General features: G+C 44.8%; 1 protein-coding gene across 2 annotated transcripts; it reads left to right on the top strand.

Annotated features, from left to right (window-relative positions):
* The first annotated feature begins 608 nt into the window (after nucleotides 1–608).
* LOC123111073 (tRNA pseudouridine synthase A) lies at nucleotides 609–15,800 on the top strand. 2 transcript variants are annotated; one of them, XM_044531752.1, is made up of 12 exons: nucleotides 609–972; nucleotides 8,554–8,610; nucleotides 11,241–11,318; nucleotides 11,560–11,613; nucleotides 11,826–11,908; nucleotides 12,129–12,228; nucleotides 12,308–12,370; nucleotides 12,496–12,774; nucleotides 13,400–13,460; nucleotides 13,562–13,702; nucleotides 14,353–15,223; nucleotides 15,369–15,800. In XM_044531752.1, the coding sequence occupies exons 1-10, from the start codon at nucleotides 682–684 to the stop codon at nucleotides 13,660–13,662; spliced, it is 1,167 nt and encodes a 388-aa protein (XP_044387687.1). In that variant the 5' UTR covers nucleotides 609–681; the 3' UTR covers nucleotides 13,663–13,702; nucleotides 14,353–15,223; nucleotides 15,369–15,800. The 2 variants fall into 2 exon arrangements, with proteins under 2 accessions (XP_044387687.1, XP_044387686.1); XM_044531751.1 differs by having other exon boundaries at nucleotides 13,562–13,706.
* Nucleotides 15,801–16,484: the final 684 nt, after the last annotated feature.

Below are 16,484 nucleotides of genomic sequence, written 5' to 3'. Positions count from 1 at the left end.
AGTATACCTTTTCAAGAGCTCACGCAACTTACTCAAATATGCCAGAGCCCCAAGAGTACATACGATTTCTACACTCAACTTTGCCGTTGGTGTTGATGGGAATCCACAACCTTGTTGTTTCTTTCATTTTATGGATTGATGTAATAGTATTTACGTTACTTTATACATGTGATTTACCTCTATTATAAATTCTCGAGTACTGTGTGTCAGCATACCGATCCAGGAATGACACTTAAGTACAGAGACTTGACCGTCTAAGATCGGGTTGCTACATCGTATGTACTCTTGGGGCTTGGAGAGTAGTCTGAGTATACATGTGGATGAACGTAGGATGCTCCGCATCATGAATGATACGCAAGCTTTGTGTATTCGTGATAAAAAGAAAAATACCTGTGGCACAGATTTTTTGCGTGCGAAAACAGAAAGAAAGGAAAATAGCCCGGCCGAGCATGGAAGTAAGGGTGTGCGCCTTTTTGCGAGAAAGGAAAGAACGGACGCTTAAGGCGCCGTTTAGGATTTGCCCGTTTTCTCGGCACGAGTGCCGGCCCGGCACGGCCCGCGTATTAGGCGTGCGTGGGTTGTCCATGCCGTGCCGTGCCGGCCTGCCAGGTCTGCTGCAGACGGAAGAACGAAGTCTCCTCCCAAAACCCCTTGCTTGCTATTCCATACGCCACAAGAGCCATGAGCGCCGCCAGCTCGGACTCCGCTGAAATCGCCACTGCCTCCAAGCGCCCGTTCGATCCCTCCGTTGCCGACCCGTCACCGCCTTCCAAACTCCAGCGGTTCTCCCAGTCAGACATCTCGCCGGCGGACGCAGACAGCGGCGGAGAGGCGGGCGCCGAAAGCGAGGCGATGGCCGGCGCACGGCTCTCCCGGACGCAGCGATACCTGGTCGCCGTGGAGTACGATGGCACCCGCTTCTCCGGTTCCCAGCAGCAGCCGAACCAGCGCACCGTCGTAGGCGTCCTCAAGGTAAAATTCTCATAATTTGAGTTGGGAAATCATAACGATAACCTAAATTCATGTCGTTAGAGATGCTTACCATGAGATATTCGGGTGGCACATCTGTACATGACTCTAGGCGTAACTTGAAACATTTGTTAGGCCTTTCTGGGAGATATCCCTTAGGTTGTGGGCAAATGCTGTAGGATAAGGTGAATCCTCTGTCACGAGTGAGTATAGGTAGTAAATGTGGATTGTGGAGGTTGTATTAGTCTCGGAAAGCACACGGAGTTAGATCGAACCAGGGATTTCAGAGCGGACGAATTGTTTGTACGCAAACCTGTTCCAGACGCTCACTCTGTACCCGAATGAGCCCGCTCCGCTGTTCCCACACAAATGCTGCCGCCGCCGTGAGAAGGGAGAGGAGGGTGGGATTTTTTTACCAGATCACGAACCACCGCTGCTCCCTACTCGATTTGCCGCCAAGGATAGCCTTGCTCTGGATATCTTTGTCACACCCTGAGAAGGATTTGTGAGGTAGGTGAGATGGAGAGCGGAAGAAGATTATCTACGCTAAGCCAGCACCGCATATAAAGGGGTTTGAAATTACAAGCGACTGAGCTGTAAACAGTAGCTCGGTATTAAAGTGAATGAAAGTAAACTGTTTTAATGGTAACTCCTGGATGAATGGGAGCTGTTAATCTTGACTTAAGCCGCTGCCGATATCTTAACTGAACCTTCAGTGTTGCTCGTTGTTGTGTAGGTTCAGAGATACGCTGGGCCTGGCAGATATGTTGTTTGAACTTCCTGTTTTTCTTTTTCAACGGCAATCTCATATAAGTACATCAAAATGTATATGTTTATAGAGGGACATGTAATATATTCCTTATTTTACTTGCGTACAGATTTGTCACATTTTGATGGATTGGTATCTGTATAAGTATCGGTACGTACAGTAGACAGTACTCCCTCCTATCCAAAATAAGTGTCGCAGTTTTGAACTAAGGTTGGATCGGTGGGAGTAGTATACAGTAAACAGTAGTATGACTGCTCTGGCGTATGTCCTTATTGTGACCTTTGTTTGAATACACAAGACTGGAAGCTATAGAGGTAGAACTGGAGATACATGGGGTAAACTGTGCGTAGGATGAATAGTTGGACTCCAAATGTAACAGTAGGAAAATTCTATGACACTTGAACTGTTTTATTTATTTCTTTGGTTATGCCTTAAGTTTTTTATATTAAAAGATATTTTCTCCTGAAGAATGGATATTACAGCCTTGCATGAAAATTAGCAAATTTACAGCCTTGAATGTAATTCATGGTTCATCCTATTGCATCAGAAATAAGGGTACATAAATTCATATATATACATGATAGTAATGGGCGGCATGGGGTAAACTGATACTGGACAGGCCACAATAGCCAAGACAAACTATATAGTATATACGTATCTGTTAACAACCCAGTGATATATCTCTCGATCTATTGCAATATCTCACGAATCTTGTGGCAATTATGATTACAATCACTGGATACACGAATTGGGGAGGAAGGGAAAGGGAAAGAGAGCCGCCGCCGGGTTCGCCGTGATCCACTGGATACCTAGCGCTTGCGTGTGAGTCAGCGTTAAGTAGCTGGTGGGGAGCTGGTTCACACCCACTCCGGCCCGCTGACCCTGTTGTTGGACCGCTTCTGTCTGATGGGCCGAGGCGGTGGCGAGGCCGGGTCTCTGTCTGTTGTCGAGCCTGAGCTGTCTGTGGCCTTGACATCCCCTCCTTGCGATGAGGCTTGCCCCCAAGCCTCTGCAGCAGGGAAACGAGCTTGGAGTTCTTGTTTGTCTTCCCAAGTGTCGCTGGGTGATGCAGGATTTGACCACCTGACGAGGATCTGCTCGATCATGGTACCACGCTTGCGACGCCAGCGCGAAGCCAAAATCTGTACTGGAACTGCGGGTGCATCAGGTGTGATAGGGAGCTGTTGTTGAACGGGCGTACCTGGCAGAAGAGCCTTCCTGAGCAGTGACAAATGGAAGACTGGGTGAACCGAGGCGTTTGCCGGTAGCTCCAGTTTGTAGGCCACAGGGTTGATCCTGGTGATGATGGAGTACGGCCCGTAGTAGCGGAAGGAGAGCTTGTGGTTGGCGCGTTTGGCCACCGATGTTTGCACGTACGGCTGCAGTTTCAAGTAAACCTTGTCGCCGACCTCAAACACGCGTTCCGAGCGTTTCTTGTCTGCTTGTTGCTTCATACGTAGGCGAGCTCGCTGAAGGTGTTGCTGCAACAAGTCATGAATCATGGCACGCTCATCGAGCCAGGTCTGTAGGGCGGGAACCGAGCAAGAAGATGTGGCAGTGATGCCCCAATGGCGGGGTTCATGCCCAAACATGGCCATGAATGGGGTCATGCCAATTGCTGAATGTGGCGCTGCATTGTACCAGAACTGCGCGAGGGGGATCCAGTGGCTCCAGCGCTTAGGGCATGAATGTGTGAAGCAACGCAGAAATGTTTCAAGGCATTGATTCACACGCTCTGATTGTCCGTCGGTTTGTGGGTGGTTGGAAGTGCTCATGCGAAGATCAGTACCAGCATGACGGAAAAGCTCTTGCCAAAAATGGGAGTGGCTGGAGAAGCCCTGGCGAAGCCACCCGCTCTGACTTAGCCTGCTGACAAATTTGGCAGCACTAGACATATTGAAGGACGTGAGTTTTCATTTTTGGCCACGCGAACAGACGCTTGATCCGTTTGTAGGTGACCGGAAATCCAGAGTGTCCCCCCACCGGGCTGTCATGGAAGGCAGAGATGATCTGCTGCTGTAGTGCGGTGCTGCCTCCAAGCCAAATGCGGTTTCTGAAACGCAGGATCCCTTGCGACAAGCTGAAACGCCCTTTAGGATCCGGCCGGACTGCCAATTGTTCCAGGAGGCGTTGTACTCGAGGGTTGGAATTGTAGCTTGCCATGATATCCTCGAGCCATGTCGGTTGGCAACTTGAGATCGCCATGGTATGCTCTGGATGGTGTAAGTGAGATAGTGCGTCTGCAGCTCCATTCTCTACGCCTTTCTTGTACACAATCTTGTATTGCAACCTGAGCAACTTGGTGAAAGCTCGCTGCTGCCAGGGAGTAGTGAGCCGCTGCTCCTGTAAGTAAACCAAGCTGCGTTGGTCTGTTTTGATGATGAACTCCGCGGACTGCAGGTACGGTCGCCACTGATCAACTGCAGCAATCACCGCCAGGTACTCGTAAGTGGACAGACCCTGATACTTGGGGCATAGTGCTTTACTCATAAAAGCGATGGGATGCCCTTCTTGCTGCAGGATTGCTCCAATACCTGTATCACATGCGTCAGTTTCCACGGTGAACTGTTTCTGAAAATCTGGTAGGGCAAGCACCGGTGCTATGACCAGACCCCGTTTGAGGATTTGAAACCTCTGTTCAGTGTTGTCCGTCCATACGAACGGTGTTCCCTTTTTGAGGAGATTGAAGAGCGGTTGAGCTAGAATTCTAAACTGTCGGACGAAACGGCGGTAGTACCCCGCCAGCCCCAAGAACTGTCTGACTTCTTTCACATTCGTGGGTGTGGGCCACGCAACTACTGCTTCAATCTTTGTGGGATCTGTTGCCACACCTTCAGCACTGATAACATGCCCCAAATAGGTTATCCGTTGTTGCCCAAAACTGCACTTGCTTCGTTTCACCTTCCATTGATCACGGCGAAGGAGTTCAAAGACTTGTCTGAGGTGTTCTGCATGCTCTTGCAGTGTCTTGCTGAACACTACTATGTCGTCGAAGAAAGACAGGACACATTCACGCATTAATTGGTGAAGTGTGCCGGTGATAGCATCGTTGAAGGTTGCAGGCCCGCCAGCAAGGCCATATGACAGGACTCTGAATTCAAAATGTCCCGAGTGGGTTTGGAAGGCAGTCTTGAATTCCTCCCCTTCAGCCAGTCGGATTTGATGATAACCTGCTCGCAAGTCGAGCTTGGAGAACCACTGAGCCCCGTGTAATTCATCAAGTAGCTCCTCGATCATGGGCACAGGATACTTGCCCACTATAGTCATAGCGTTGAGCTGTTGATAATCTATGCATAACCGCCATGTGCCATCTTTCTTTTTGACTAGTATCACGGGTGAAGAGAAGGGACTGTGGTGTGCGCTGAATAACACCTGACCTTAACATCTCCTGCACTTGCTTCTCGATCTCATCTTTATGTTCTATGGTCGCAAGTTCACCGACTATGCTCTAGCCATCAGCGGTATCCTGTGATCGCAATCTCGGCGCGTGGGAAGGCCTGTTGGTTCGCCAAACACGTCTTCAAACTGGTCGATGACTTTCTGAATGTTGTCAGGCGTTGGTGTGTACACTTCATCTCCTTCAGTGACTTGATATAGCTGAACAACTTGCGTCAGTGAGCCCTGTTTCTGCAAAGATTGCAGTTGCAAGGCGTTGATCTCAGAGCAGGGGCCAACGCCCTCTTGATGGCCTTGCAATTGTGCGGGCCCACGCGGAGTGGTGATCAGCAACTGTTTGCCCCGCCAGTCCACGCTCATCGGGCTGTGTTCCTCGAGCCAGTCCATGCCGAGGATGGCGTCATACGCGCCCAACAGCAACACCTTCATATCAGTGATGAACTCGTGCGTCTGTGATACCCAACTGCATTGCGGTATGTGGAAGACGCAGCAAAGTTCGCCTCCATCAGCAACCTTGACGCGGCAGGGCCGGCGGAGAGGTAACACGCCCGTCAGAATTGACGCGAGGCGCGCGTCGATGAAGGACGTAGAGCTCCCGGAATCCACCAGCAACAGCACCTCGTGGCCTTGCAACCACGCGTGAAGGCGAATCGTCCTCAGGGACGTGCCGCCGGTGAGGGCGTGGCGTGTGATCGCCATCGCCGTTTCTGCCAACGCGTCGCCGAGCGGTGGGTTTGGGAATCGCCGTCGGAGTCAAGGCCGAACAGCTCGAGGAGCTCCTCGAGTACGTGGAGTTGGACGCTGGTGGGGCAGCTGTGGTCCTGCCCCCAGCGCTCCCCGCACTTGAAGCATAGGCCCTTTGCACGGCGATATTCTCGCAGCGCCTTCAGTTTGGTGCTATCGGCACGGCTGGCCTTCACCGCTCGCTGGTCTGTGGCCGTCGGCGTCGTCGGCGGTTGTCCTTGAGGTGGTGGTGGTGGAAGCGCCATGGGTACGCCCGTGTTGTTACGGTGGCTCCAATCCGAGACGGTGGCACGCGCTGTGTTGGAACGCGCGCGCTCCCGCGAGGCGCCATCCACCACCTCCTCCTGGAGCAGCGCCAGGGCGCACGCGGTGTCGAGATCAGGCGGCTGCTGCACCAGCACCACCGCGCGGATGTCGGCCCGGAGTCCCTCGACAAAACGGGTAAGGTAATAATAAGGATGAATGGATTCAAAATATTCAGACAGGTAACTGATAATCAACTCAAATTGCTCAATGTAATCAGCTACAGATGTTTTCTGTGATAGAGAATAAAACTGGCGGATTAGGAGCTGGTGGCGGTCGCGACCAAATCTCGTACACAACAGTGACGAGAATGACTCCCAATCAAACCCAGTCAACTTCCTCTGCACCGATTGCAACCACACCGATGCGGAGCCAGCAAAATTCATAGAGGCCATAGGGGCCCAAAACTTCTCACGGATATCAAACATATGAAAATACTGCTCGCATAGTGTCTTCCACTGCCGCGGGTTCTCGCCCGTGAATTGGGGAAACCCGATTGATGGATGAGCCTGGCTAATTCCCGCGAGAAGTTGGCTGGCATGCGCGTATGGAGATGCGATGGTAGACAGGACGGAAAGTTGTGATTGACCGTTGGCCGGGGTGGCCACCGACGCGAACGCCGGTGCCAGACCCCGTGGTAGGACGTCGATGCCGCGATCGGTTGACCCGAGGGCGTCGCCCTCCGCGCGCTTGCTGGTGCCGACGTGGTCACGCAGCGGCGTTGGTGGTGGCGCTGGTGCCTCCACCGGCCGCTCCTCCGTGGTGATTGCAGGTCGCGCTTGGAGTTCGGCGACCCCGCCGAGAGTTGATCCACGCGCCGCTCTAGATCGGGGCGCCATTGGCCCAGATCGTCCTGCTTGGCGGTGTGGGAGCGGATGTCGGAGTGGATCGCGTCGAGAGAGTTGGTGAGCTTGTCGAAGTAGTCTTTGAAGGACGGATCCATGGCGCTGAGTCGATCCTTGATCGATTTCTGCAGCCTCGCCTCGATCAGATGCGCTAGGGTGTGGATCGATGGCTCTGAATACCAGATGTTAACAACCCAGTGATATATCTCTCGATCTATTGCAATATCTCACGAATCTGGTGGCAATTAGGATTACAATCACTGGATACACGAATTGGGGAGGAAGGGAAAGGGAAAGAGAGCCGCCGCCGGGTTCGCCGTGATCCACTGGATACCTAGCGCTTGCGTGTGAACCAGCGTTAAGTAGCTGGTGGGGAGCTGGTTCACACCCACTCCGGCCCACTGACCCTGTTGTTGGGCCGCTTCTGTCTGATGGGCCGAGTCGGTGGCGAGGCTGGGTCTCTGTCCGTTGTTGAGGCTGAGCTGTCTGTGGCCTTGACAGTATCTCACACCCAACACTGAACATATGTACAAATTGGTCATTTGGGCCTACATTAGCAAGGACCAACTCATCAGTTGTCTTTCGTACACCTCTAACATGCTGTTACAGCCGACATCTTGAAGCATAACTCTTTCCGGCACCCCCCCCAGCCGTAGTTTACCCCACACAGTGGCAAGTCTGCTGTCGGTATGCTTCTAGTCATGAAGAACAGTTCTTCCTGTCACCATCTGTACTTGCAGATCAAATGTTGTGATTTTACCTTTCTCCACTGTACATGCCTGCAGCTGTCATCGGATGGATCTGTTATTTGGCGACAGTTCCATAAGCCCATAACCTCTAGTGGGTGGGTACTGGGTGGTAGCTACCGTTGGAGTTGATGATCTTATCTCTTAAACCATGTTAACTGTGCAAAGATGCTGCTGATGCATTGCTATTGGAGACCCAATATCTATAATAGGGTGCATAAGACATAGGAGAGGCTGAAGCAAACTGATTTAGTAGTATTCATAATATACCATTAAAAGCATGTGTGTTCCATTTCTATGGGTGTGCTTTTCCTTTGTATGTAGCAGAGCAGTTCGAGTGCAAATTAGCATTTTAGATGGTAGCATTGACAAGGAAAATGCCTTAGAGACTGTTGCAGCAAAAATAAATGAATAGTTTTTTTTGATTTCATGCTTTGTTTTGATGGAGAACATGGTATAGATAAGAGAAGAAATCACTAGATGAAATAAGTTCTTATAGGTTGCTGAATAAAAGGATAGAATGAAGGAGAAAATGGCATAGTATTGTGAAGAATGGTATGATATTCCTTGATAAGATTATTGTAAAGAATAAGGAGGTTTATTTTATTATTTTGTGGGTGGCATACATAATCATTTGAATACTGTTATATACATGTATATGTATGTGCAGCAAATTACGAATTAAAGTATCTGCCTCTTCCTGCCCTACTGCTATAGCTTGCTTAGCTGTAGTAAACATATAATAGATTCGGTGACAGCTCATGTTTTTGAATTATTTCAGGAGGCATTTCACAAATTCATTGGGCAGCCAGTCTCAATCTTCTGTTCTAGTCGAACGGTATTGTACAAAATGCTTTAACGCAATATTTAACAATTTTTTTCTCTTTTGTTTTTCTTGCTGTTGAATCTGCAATTTTTCTGATAGCGATTAAACAAATTGTGCATTTGTTTTTTTTATAGAAGCAGTGATGCAATAAGCAATAATTTATTTTATATACCTAGAAATCTGTCATAGTTGTAGAGTTAATTAGTTGCATATGTTAGTCAGAGATAATCTTTTTATGAATGTTGCATGTTGCATTGCATGCCATATAATATACGAGGGGCCATTTGCTATTCTATAAGTCTCTGGATCTACATTATGGTGCAGTTGGAATTATTAGGTATCTAGGCTATTTTTTCATAAGACTATTGTTACTAGAGAGTCTAGGCTGATTGCGTAACAAGTTCAAATCATGCTTTTGCAAAATGCTATGACACTCTTAGGTCCAGTGTACTGTTTTGAACTGTGCTTTGCTGAGAAATTAGCCATGGAATTAGGAAAAAGCTTTTTAAATAAACAGTAAATAGGGAAAAGCTGGTTAGACAAACGGACAATTATCATAATTCACCTCGATGCCAAACTGAGCCTTAGTTTGCCGGAATACTTTTCTCATACTTTGGTAGTTACTTACGTTTGGAGATCTATATATATTTTCTAAATAGAGGCCGTAGTGACACTGTGGTGTCCTTTTAGGCTTTTACCCTTGCAACTCTGCTATAAGCCCAAACGCTCTCTATCACAGCTAACACAATAATAATGGTCTGCTGCAGTGGCGGATCTAGGATTTCGAAACAGGGTGGTCCGCCTATAAAAAAAATTTGACAACAAATATGTCATGCAAACAGAGATTGGGCTGGATATTTTTACAACAAATAAGCCATACAGTGCCAATTTTTTCAGTCAAAAATACTTTTTTTGGGAAATATACTTATAAACACAGCAGCTCCTAGTTAATAATGATTCAATTAGAAATTGGGAATGGGGATTGGGAAGTGCGTACTGAAGATGATGGGCTGGGCGGCTGGCTTCTGCACATCTCCAGTGTCCAGTCCGATGCTGGTTAGGTCTGCTAGCTGTTAGTTGGGCTCTGTTTTATTTTTTTCTCGGACCAATCTCTATTCTCCTATGGTATACAGGTCAAACCAAAATCTCAGGGTGGGCCGCAGCCCACCCTGTCCACCCTCTGCCTCCGCCCCTGGTCTGCTGTAATCGTCTGCGGATAACCAGATAGCGGCTGCCATGCCATTCATTTTTTTATTTATGCCTTTGGACAATTATTTTGGAATACTGTATACTTGGTATGTACTGAACTAAAATTAGCACCATAGACTAATAAAAAGGGCAGCCCCAGTGCATGTAGCTCCCGCTTGCGCAGGGTCTGGGGAAGGGTCCGACCACTTTGGGTCTATTGTACGCAGCCTTTCCCTACATTTCTGCAAGAGGCTGTTTCCAGGACTTGAACCCGTGACCTCATGGTCACAAGGCAGCAGCTTTACCACTGCGCCAAGGCTCCCCTTCAAAATTAGCACCATAGACTAATAATTCAAAAAATGATGTCTCATTTTTTAATTTTAAATTCAAAGTTGGGAATATAATTAAAAATTAATAATGCTGCTTAATTAAAGAACATATTTATAATCTGCAAAATCATAAGTCGATGTGAATAAAGGTATGCTCAATAACGTATATTTGAATTCTATTTTATGTTTTGTAAACATTACATTTATATTCAGTGTGTTGCTCTAAGTTGACTATAGAGTTTCATAGTTTAGTTATATTTTTATGCAACTTTAGTTGAGTGTACGTGCCAGGAATGTAAGTTTGTTTTTTTAGTTGTATTGCATGCATACCCTTGGTTTGTTTAAGTTATTTGTATTTATGTGTATTTTGTACAGCAAATCAATACAATTAACTTATTTCAAAATGGCGGCAGATCCGCAATGTATTATAGCCTCAGTGTATACCCAGGTGTTTTCCTGTGTTGCGGGCCAACCTCTTCTTTCTGTTAAGGTGGTAGCTGTGAATAGCCATCGACTACCTCGAAAGGGGAATCGAGCTTGGAAGGCTAGGGGATATAGTAGGGCAGATCACCATGATACCACGATAATTGTTATTTACTGTTGGGAATATTAGCAATTTTCCAATTAATTTAATTTATAAATAAATCATGATGATAGCAGTATGAGCATGTACTAAGCACACAGCAGGAACATCTACGATAACAACAAGTATGCCTAGCACATGAACTGGTTCAGGATGTCTGCTGTAATACAAGGCACAACTCCAAGAAATAAAACTATTCTGTGTTCAGCCCCAGCTCCTCTCTGCTTCTCTACTTCAGCCTATTTCTAACACGGCTCGTTCATGAAACACGACATGGGTGAGGCGTGGTGGGCGTCTGAGGAGGAGCGCGGGTGTACCACTCCTCTTCTCAAGCTCCAATAGCATGTGGAAGAGAATCCCTTATATGTTGGTCTCAACTCCAAATCCGGGATGGCACTAAACTTACCACCATGTCATGAAACCACACATGGGCCTTTGAGTTTTTCCAGGAATTATTGTTTATATTGGCCTAAAGCCCTATCTATAATTCACCATTTACAACATTATGTTATATGCAGCTAAAGATTTATCTGCTAATCCAGGATGCAGGTGTTCATGCTTTGTCAAATGTTTGTCATGTTGATGTGGAGCGCATAAGTAAAAGGAAGCCTGGTGAAGTGGTTTGTATGCATACACTTTTCTCTCTTAACTGGCTTACATTGAGGATATGCATAAACTATTAATTGTATGCTTTGTCTATATCAAAACACATTTTGGCCCGCTGCATGTTAATTATGTCCTTCATGGGTTTGATGTCAGATATAGAATCTCCATGAATACTACCTAAAACAAGTGTATGCACTTTAGAGCTCTTATACCACTTCTAGTTCTGTTTGTTGATGTACTTTTCCCCTTTTGCAGTTGCCACCTCATGACCCTGAAGTTGTAAAATGCGCGGTGAACCATTTTTTACATGTATGTTTTGACCTACTCTAGCTAATAGTGCTTTTCATTTGGTTGAGCTGGTCTTTAGTTGAATAAACATACACGTGCCTGCTGATGATTTTGTAGTTCTCCACATTTTATAATTTGACCTATACTTAATGATTTATGTAGTTCTCCAGATTTTATAATTTGACCAGTCTCATGCAGTAGATATTTATTTCTGATCCACATTTTTCCTGCAGAAGAATGAAGGTGACATAATGGTGACTGATGTTCGTTGTGTTGCACCAGATTTCCATGCTAGATACAAAGCTCTAGAGCGCACGTAGGTAGCAAAATCTACAATATAATATGAGGCACTCTTCTAATTTATCTTGTTACTATTCCATTCGTATGTCTAAACTATTTATTAAAAGGCTAGTAACTTTGAGTCCTCCTATTATGCTTTATTTTCAAAGTGTGAGCAATGGTAACTTGATTATAAACAACTCCATTTGCCCTTTCGAAGTAATGAGGATGTTATTGCTTTACTAATTTTGTTGAAGATATCACTATCGTTTACTTTCTGGGCCTGAGCGACCGTCAATCTTTGAGAAAAACTCGGCTTGGCACATACCTGAGGATCTAAATATACAAGCTATGAAGGTGAGGTCTCCAGCTATACTTAATTGTTTTCTGATGTGAAATTATGTTTCTGGGTTTACTAATGATGGTTTTTGTTCAGAAAGCATGCAATATACTTGTTGGGCATCATGATTTCAGTTCATTTCGAGCATTTGGATGTCAGGTGGTGTTTTGCTTCTTAACTGTCTCTCAGTTGCTGAGTTCATCAAGAAATACTAGTGCAGAAAGGCACATTGTTTCTTGGATTTGACCATCCATTGTGTTTATATGGAGGGATTATTGTTACAGGCAAAATCTCCAGTGAGAACTTTGGATGAGCTTACTGTTACAGAAGTATTTCCTGTCATGTTTTTCCCTTCAAGCTTAGAGCGATCAGAGATGGAATCACCAGATGGGTCTCTTGTTTATTCAAGGGCATCACTCATGGGATCTTCTGGAGAAAGATCTGATGTTTCTAGTACTACTAGTAGGAAATTAGTATGCGAGAATGGACAAGAGTTTGGAAAGAGATTAAGGCACCGCTGCTTTGTTGTTACTGCAAGGGCACAGTCTTTCCTTTACCACCAGGTAAGTCATCTTCTTTGAAGGGTACTTTCAGAGCTATCAAGATTTGTTTTTTTTTGGGATCTGTGCCAATGCCTAACAGATACAAGTGCTCATGTTCAGATTTCTTCATAATTATTGCTTCGTGAAGAAATTTGGATATAAAGCATGAAATCTACTACTGTACTTATCTTCAGGAGCAACTACAATGCAATCCAGCTTTAGGTGCATAGGTGTAATCACCTAAAGAAGTGTCCCAAAAACAGGCATATCTCAGCTATGCTCCCTCGGAGTAGCCAAACACTGTCTCGAACTGGTCACATGCCATTTCTTGATAAACACATTTGGTGTTTAAGGCCAGTTGTACTATTAAGCATTTGTAGCTCCTACTTTATTCCATGGTAGCAAAAAAGTGCTCTATGACATTGCAAAATGGCAAAAGTATGGTGTAAGCTGAAGGACGCCTATCAATTTATAATTCGCTTGCGGATAAATGGATTTAAGAAACATCATGTTTGTTGTGTAAGAACATGTTTTTCTTAGGGAGGAAAATGTTATCACTAGAGAACTTTGTATCTATCATAGTTGCCATTAGTACTTGATTATTAGATGTTGCTGCAACCTGATGACTGATTATTTTCGAATGCAGGTAAGATTGATGGTCGGTCTTCTGAAAGCTGTTGGAATAGGAGATCTAACAACTGCTGATGGTTTGAACATTCACCTAGTATTGTCTTTTGATTAATGGACCAAGAATTGAAGTGAAATTTTACAATGTTTATTTTGATATGTCTACCTACATTTGATGCAGTGGAGAGAATTCTGGATGCAAAGACAATGACTGCTGCACCTCCTATGGCACCTGCTTACGGGCTTTACCTTGACAACGTGAAATATGACCCGATTGTTTAAAGAGTGATTTTGAGCTGGAGTTTTGTTAGCTATTGGATATGTAGGTATGTCTAATCCAGCTTATGTAAATTGGTACTGTTGTACACCTGCATTCCAACTTCCAAACTATCCCAGTGATGGCGAAATAATAATGATACAAGTCACCTAGCTGTGAATGTTCTGCTTAGAGTTTCATCACAACTGTGTGGTCACACACCAAGATGTGACATTTATTGTACATTTTACCATCCAATCGAACCAAGAATTATATGCGGCCACACATCAGGTCAAGCATTCAGTATATTGCATGTTGTGAATTTTCTCTTCAAACAAAACGGTTCACACTAATTAATTTAGGCTGTCTGAAAGCAACTTTATGACAGTGGATGGTGGGGATAGCTTAGATACCCATGTGTGCATGTACACATGCATTTCCCTATTTTCTTTTGGCAATTTGCTATAGTACAAGCACAATTTGATTTCTTTTAGGAAGTACGCTATTACCGGAATTTAATTAATTTCTCTTTCTATTAGAGATCTCAAAAATATGCAGTTTAGTATAATTTTTAGTAATAGAAGGGTCATGTTTCTTAACTAATTACATTGAGATCTTTTCGTTTACAAATGAATTGTTTTTTTATTCAGTTTCCTTATGTTAAGCACTTAAGCCGCATATGGAAATTCATACATGTGCTTCCTTTCTATCTGCAGGATAAGTTTTTCGAATCAATGGATAAATGAAGCGTTGAAAGAAGATGTCACAAAGGAACCTGGCTTGTCATCTTTTGTTCAGAATTATGTGTTTCCCATAATATACTTTTGTGCGATGCATTTCTTATAGTAGCGAGTTTCTGCATCAAGAGGGTCAGATAGTTAGCCAAGTAACATTCTGGATACCTGAATGGAGGGTTGAATGACTATCCATATCGGGAATAATTTTTGCGCACTAACAATTACTCCCTCTGTAAAGAAATATAAGAGAGTGATCTAAACACTCTTATATTTCTTTAGATCACTAACGTTCTTGTATTTTTTTACGGAGGGAGTATTTGGCATTTATGAGATTGATGATGGTGAGTCCCTTTCTGAGTACTCCCTTCGACTCAGTTTACAATTCCTGCGCGTATATCTATGTTGTCAATTTTATCACCTTAATATAAACTATATAACACAAAAGTTATATGGTTTAAAAATAGAACATCTGAATTTTATATTGATATATTTTTTGTAATATATGACTTGTATTAGGTTGGTCAAATTGACGACCTAGGGATACGTGCATGCCCTGTAAACTGAGAGAGAGGGAGTATGTATATTTGTTTAATTAATTGGTCATTCTCTTTGGACTTTAATAGTTGGATCTGAAATACTTCTCTCAATGCATATCTCTTATTCATTACCTTTCTTGGCCACTTTGCTTTATCCAATATATGCTTAACGAAAACATGACACGAGCTCGTCATTTCTTTGCATCTCAGTAAAGATTCCCATGAGACAGTCAAGTTGGCCATGAGGAGCTAGGCCACGCTTTGGGAAGGCAATGGTACGGTGTAGATGAGGCAAATTTGTCTTGGCGAATCTGGTAAGATATGGCCATCTCTGCCATGATTCCCATCTAGTAGTAGGCTACACCATGATCCCTAGCTCAAATAAGCACAACAGTGCTACTCCCTTGGGATTCACAACGAAGTTGTTTAAGCTGACGTTTCTCTTTGGCTACTTGGAAGCGGATGAAAACGCCATGCACCGATGCGCAACAAGCTGAGCTGCAGAGTTGCCCCAATCTCAACCACGGAGCCAGCCAGTGCCTTGACGTCTGTGCGCACCACGCACCCACCAAGTGGCCGGCACCTCAAACAATCACGTACGACAGAACGCTGCACTCTCTTATATCAAAAAAGCCAAAGGAGATTCATTTCAATCAAAAAAGAAAAAGGAGATTCGGATTAAAGCAGCGCCAATCTTCACACGAGATCGGAGTGGACCCGGACGGTCTCCCATTGGCGCGTCCCCAGGGCCCCACACCTGGCAAACTACGCTTTCCTTTCAGAATCACGCACAGTATAGTATATAAGTAAAGTAAGTGAGATGAAATTCCCATGGAATCCTATTTTTTATGTATGAGAAAGGCATGGATGCAAAAGAGAGCTTAAGAAACAGAGGCTTGGCTCCTGTCTCCTGAATGATGAAGTTATCATCATCCCATCCGAGAGATAGAAGACCTTTTTCTTGGGGGGTGTCAAGTCCACGATGACTCATTTCTTTTTCCAACTAAGTCCCAAGTTCTCTGTGTGTTTCCGCAAAGTGTCGATGATGACCTGTGTGTATAGTTACCAGTCTGTGGATCGATGATCGGTATTAGGGATTGGTTCAACAACATGTGGCCAAAAAGGATATTTGCCCAGTATAGGTTTCCAGCGCGGACTGCACCCACTGGAGCATCTCAGATTTACAAAATGGCTCGTGTTCTTGTAGCCAACGTTGAGGCTAGGCTTCTTACCTTAATTTTTTGGGCCCTGTGCCAAATCTGAAAAATAAGAGTTATACATATTTTCCATCCTTGACATTTCATTATCAGTTGGCCTACTTTGCATATTGTAAAAAACACATTTACTAATGCATACTGTAGATTTAGACAAATATGGATTAGCAAGTAGCAAATCCTTTGGTTGGCTTTCGATTTAGATCTACACAATACTTTTTTTTAGGGGAGATCTACACAAATACTTACAAGATTCTTTGTGATAATTTAGGGGGTTATTTACTTGCTGCAAATTTTAGTTAGCGGGCCTATTTTTCTTACTACAAACTTCTAGTTTAAGATTAAGGCCATGCAGCTACTA

Source organism: Triticum aestivum, chromosome 5B, assembly GCF_018294505.1.
Source record: "Triticum aestivum cultivar Chinese Spring chromosome 5B, IWGSC CS RefSeq v2.1, whole genome shotgun sequence".
Lineage (NCBI taxonomy): Eukaryota > Viridiplantae > Streptophyta > Magnoliopsida > Poales > Poaceae > Triticum > Triticum aestivum.
Note: the sequence above shows the minus strand (reverse complement) of the source record. Positions and strands in the feature narration are given on the sequence as shown.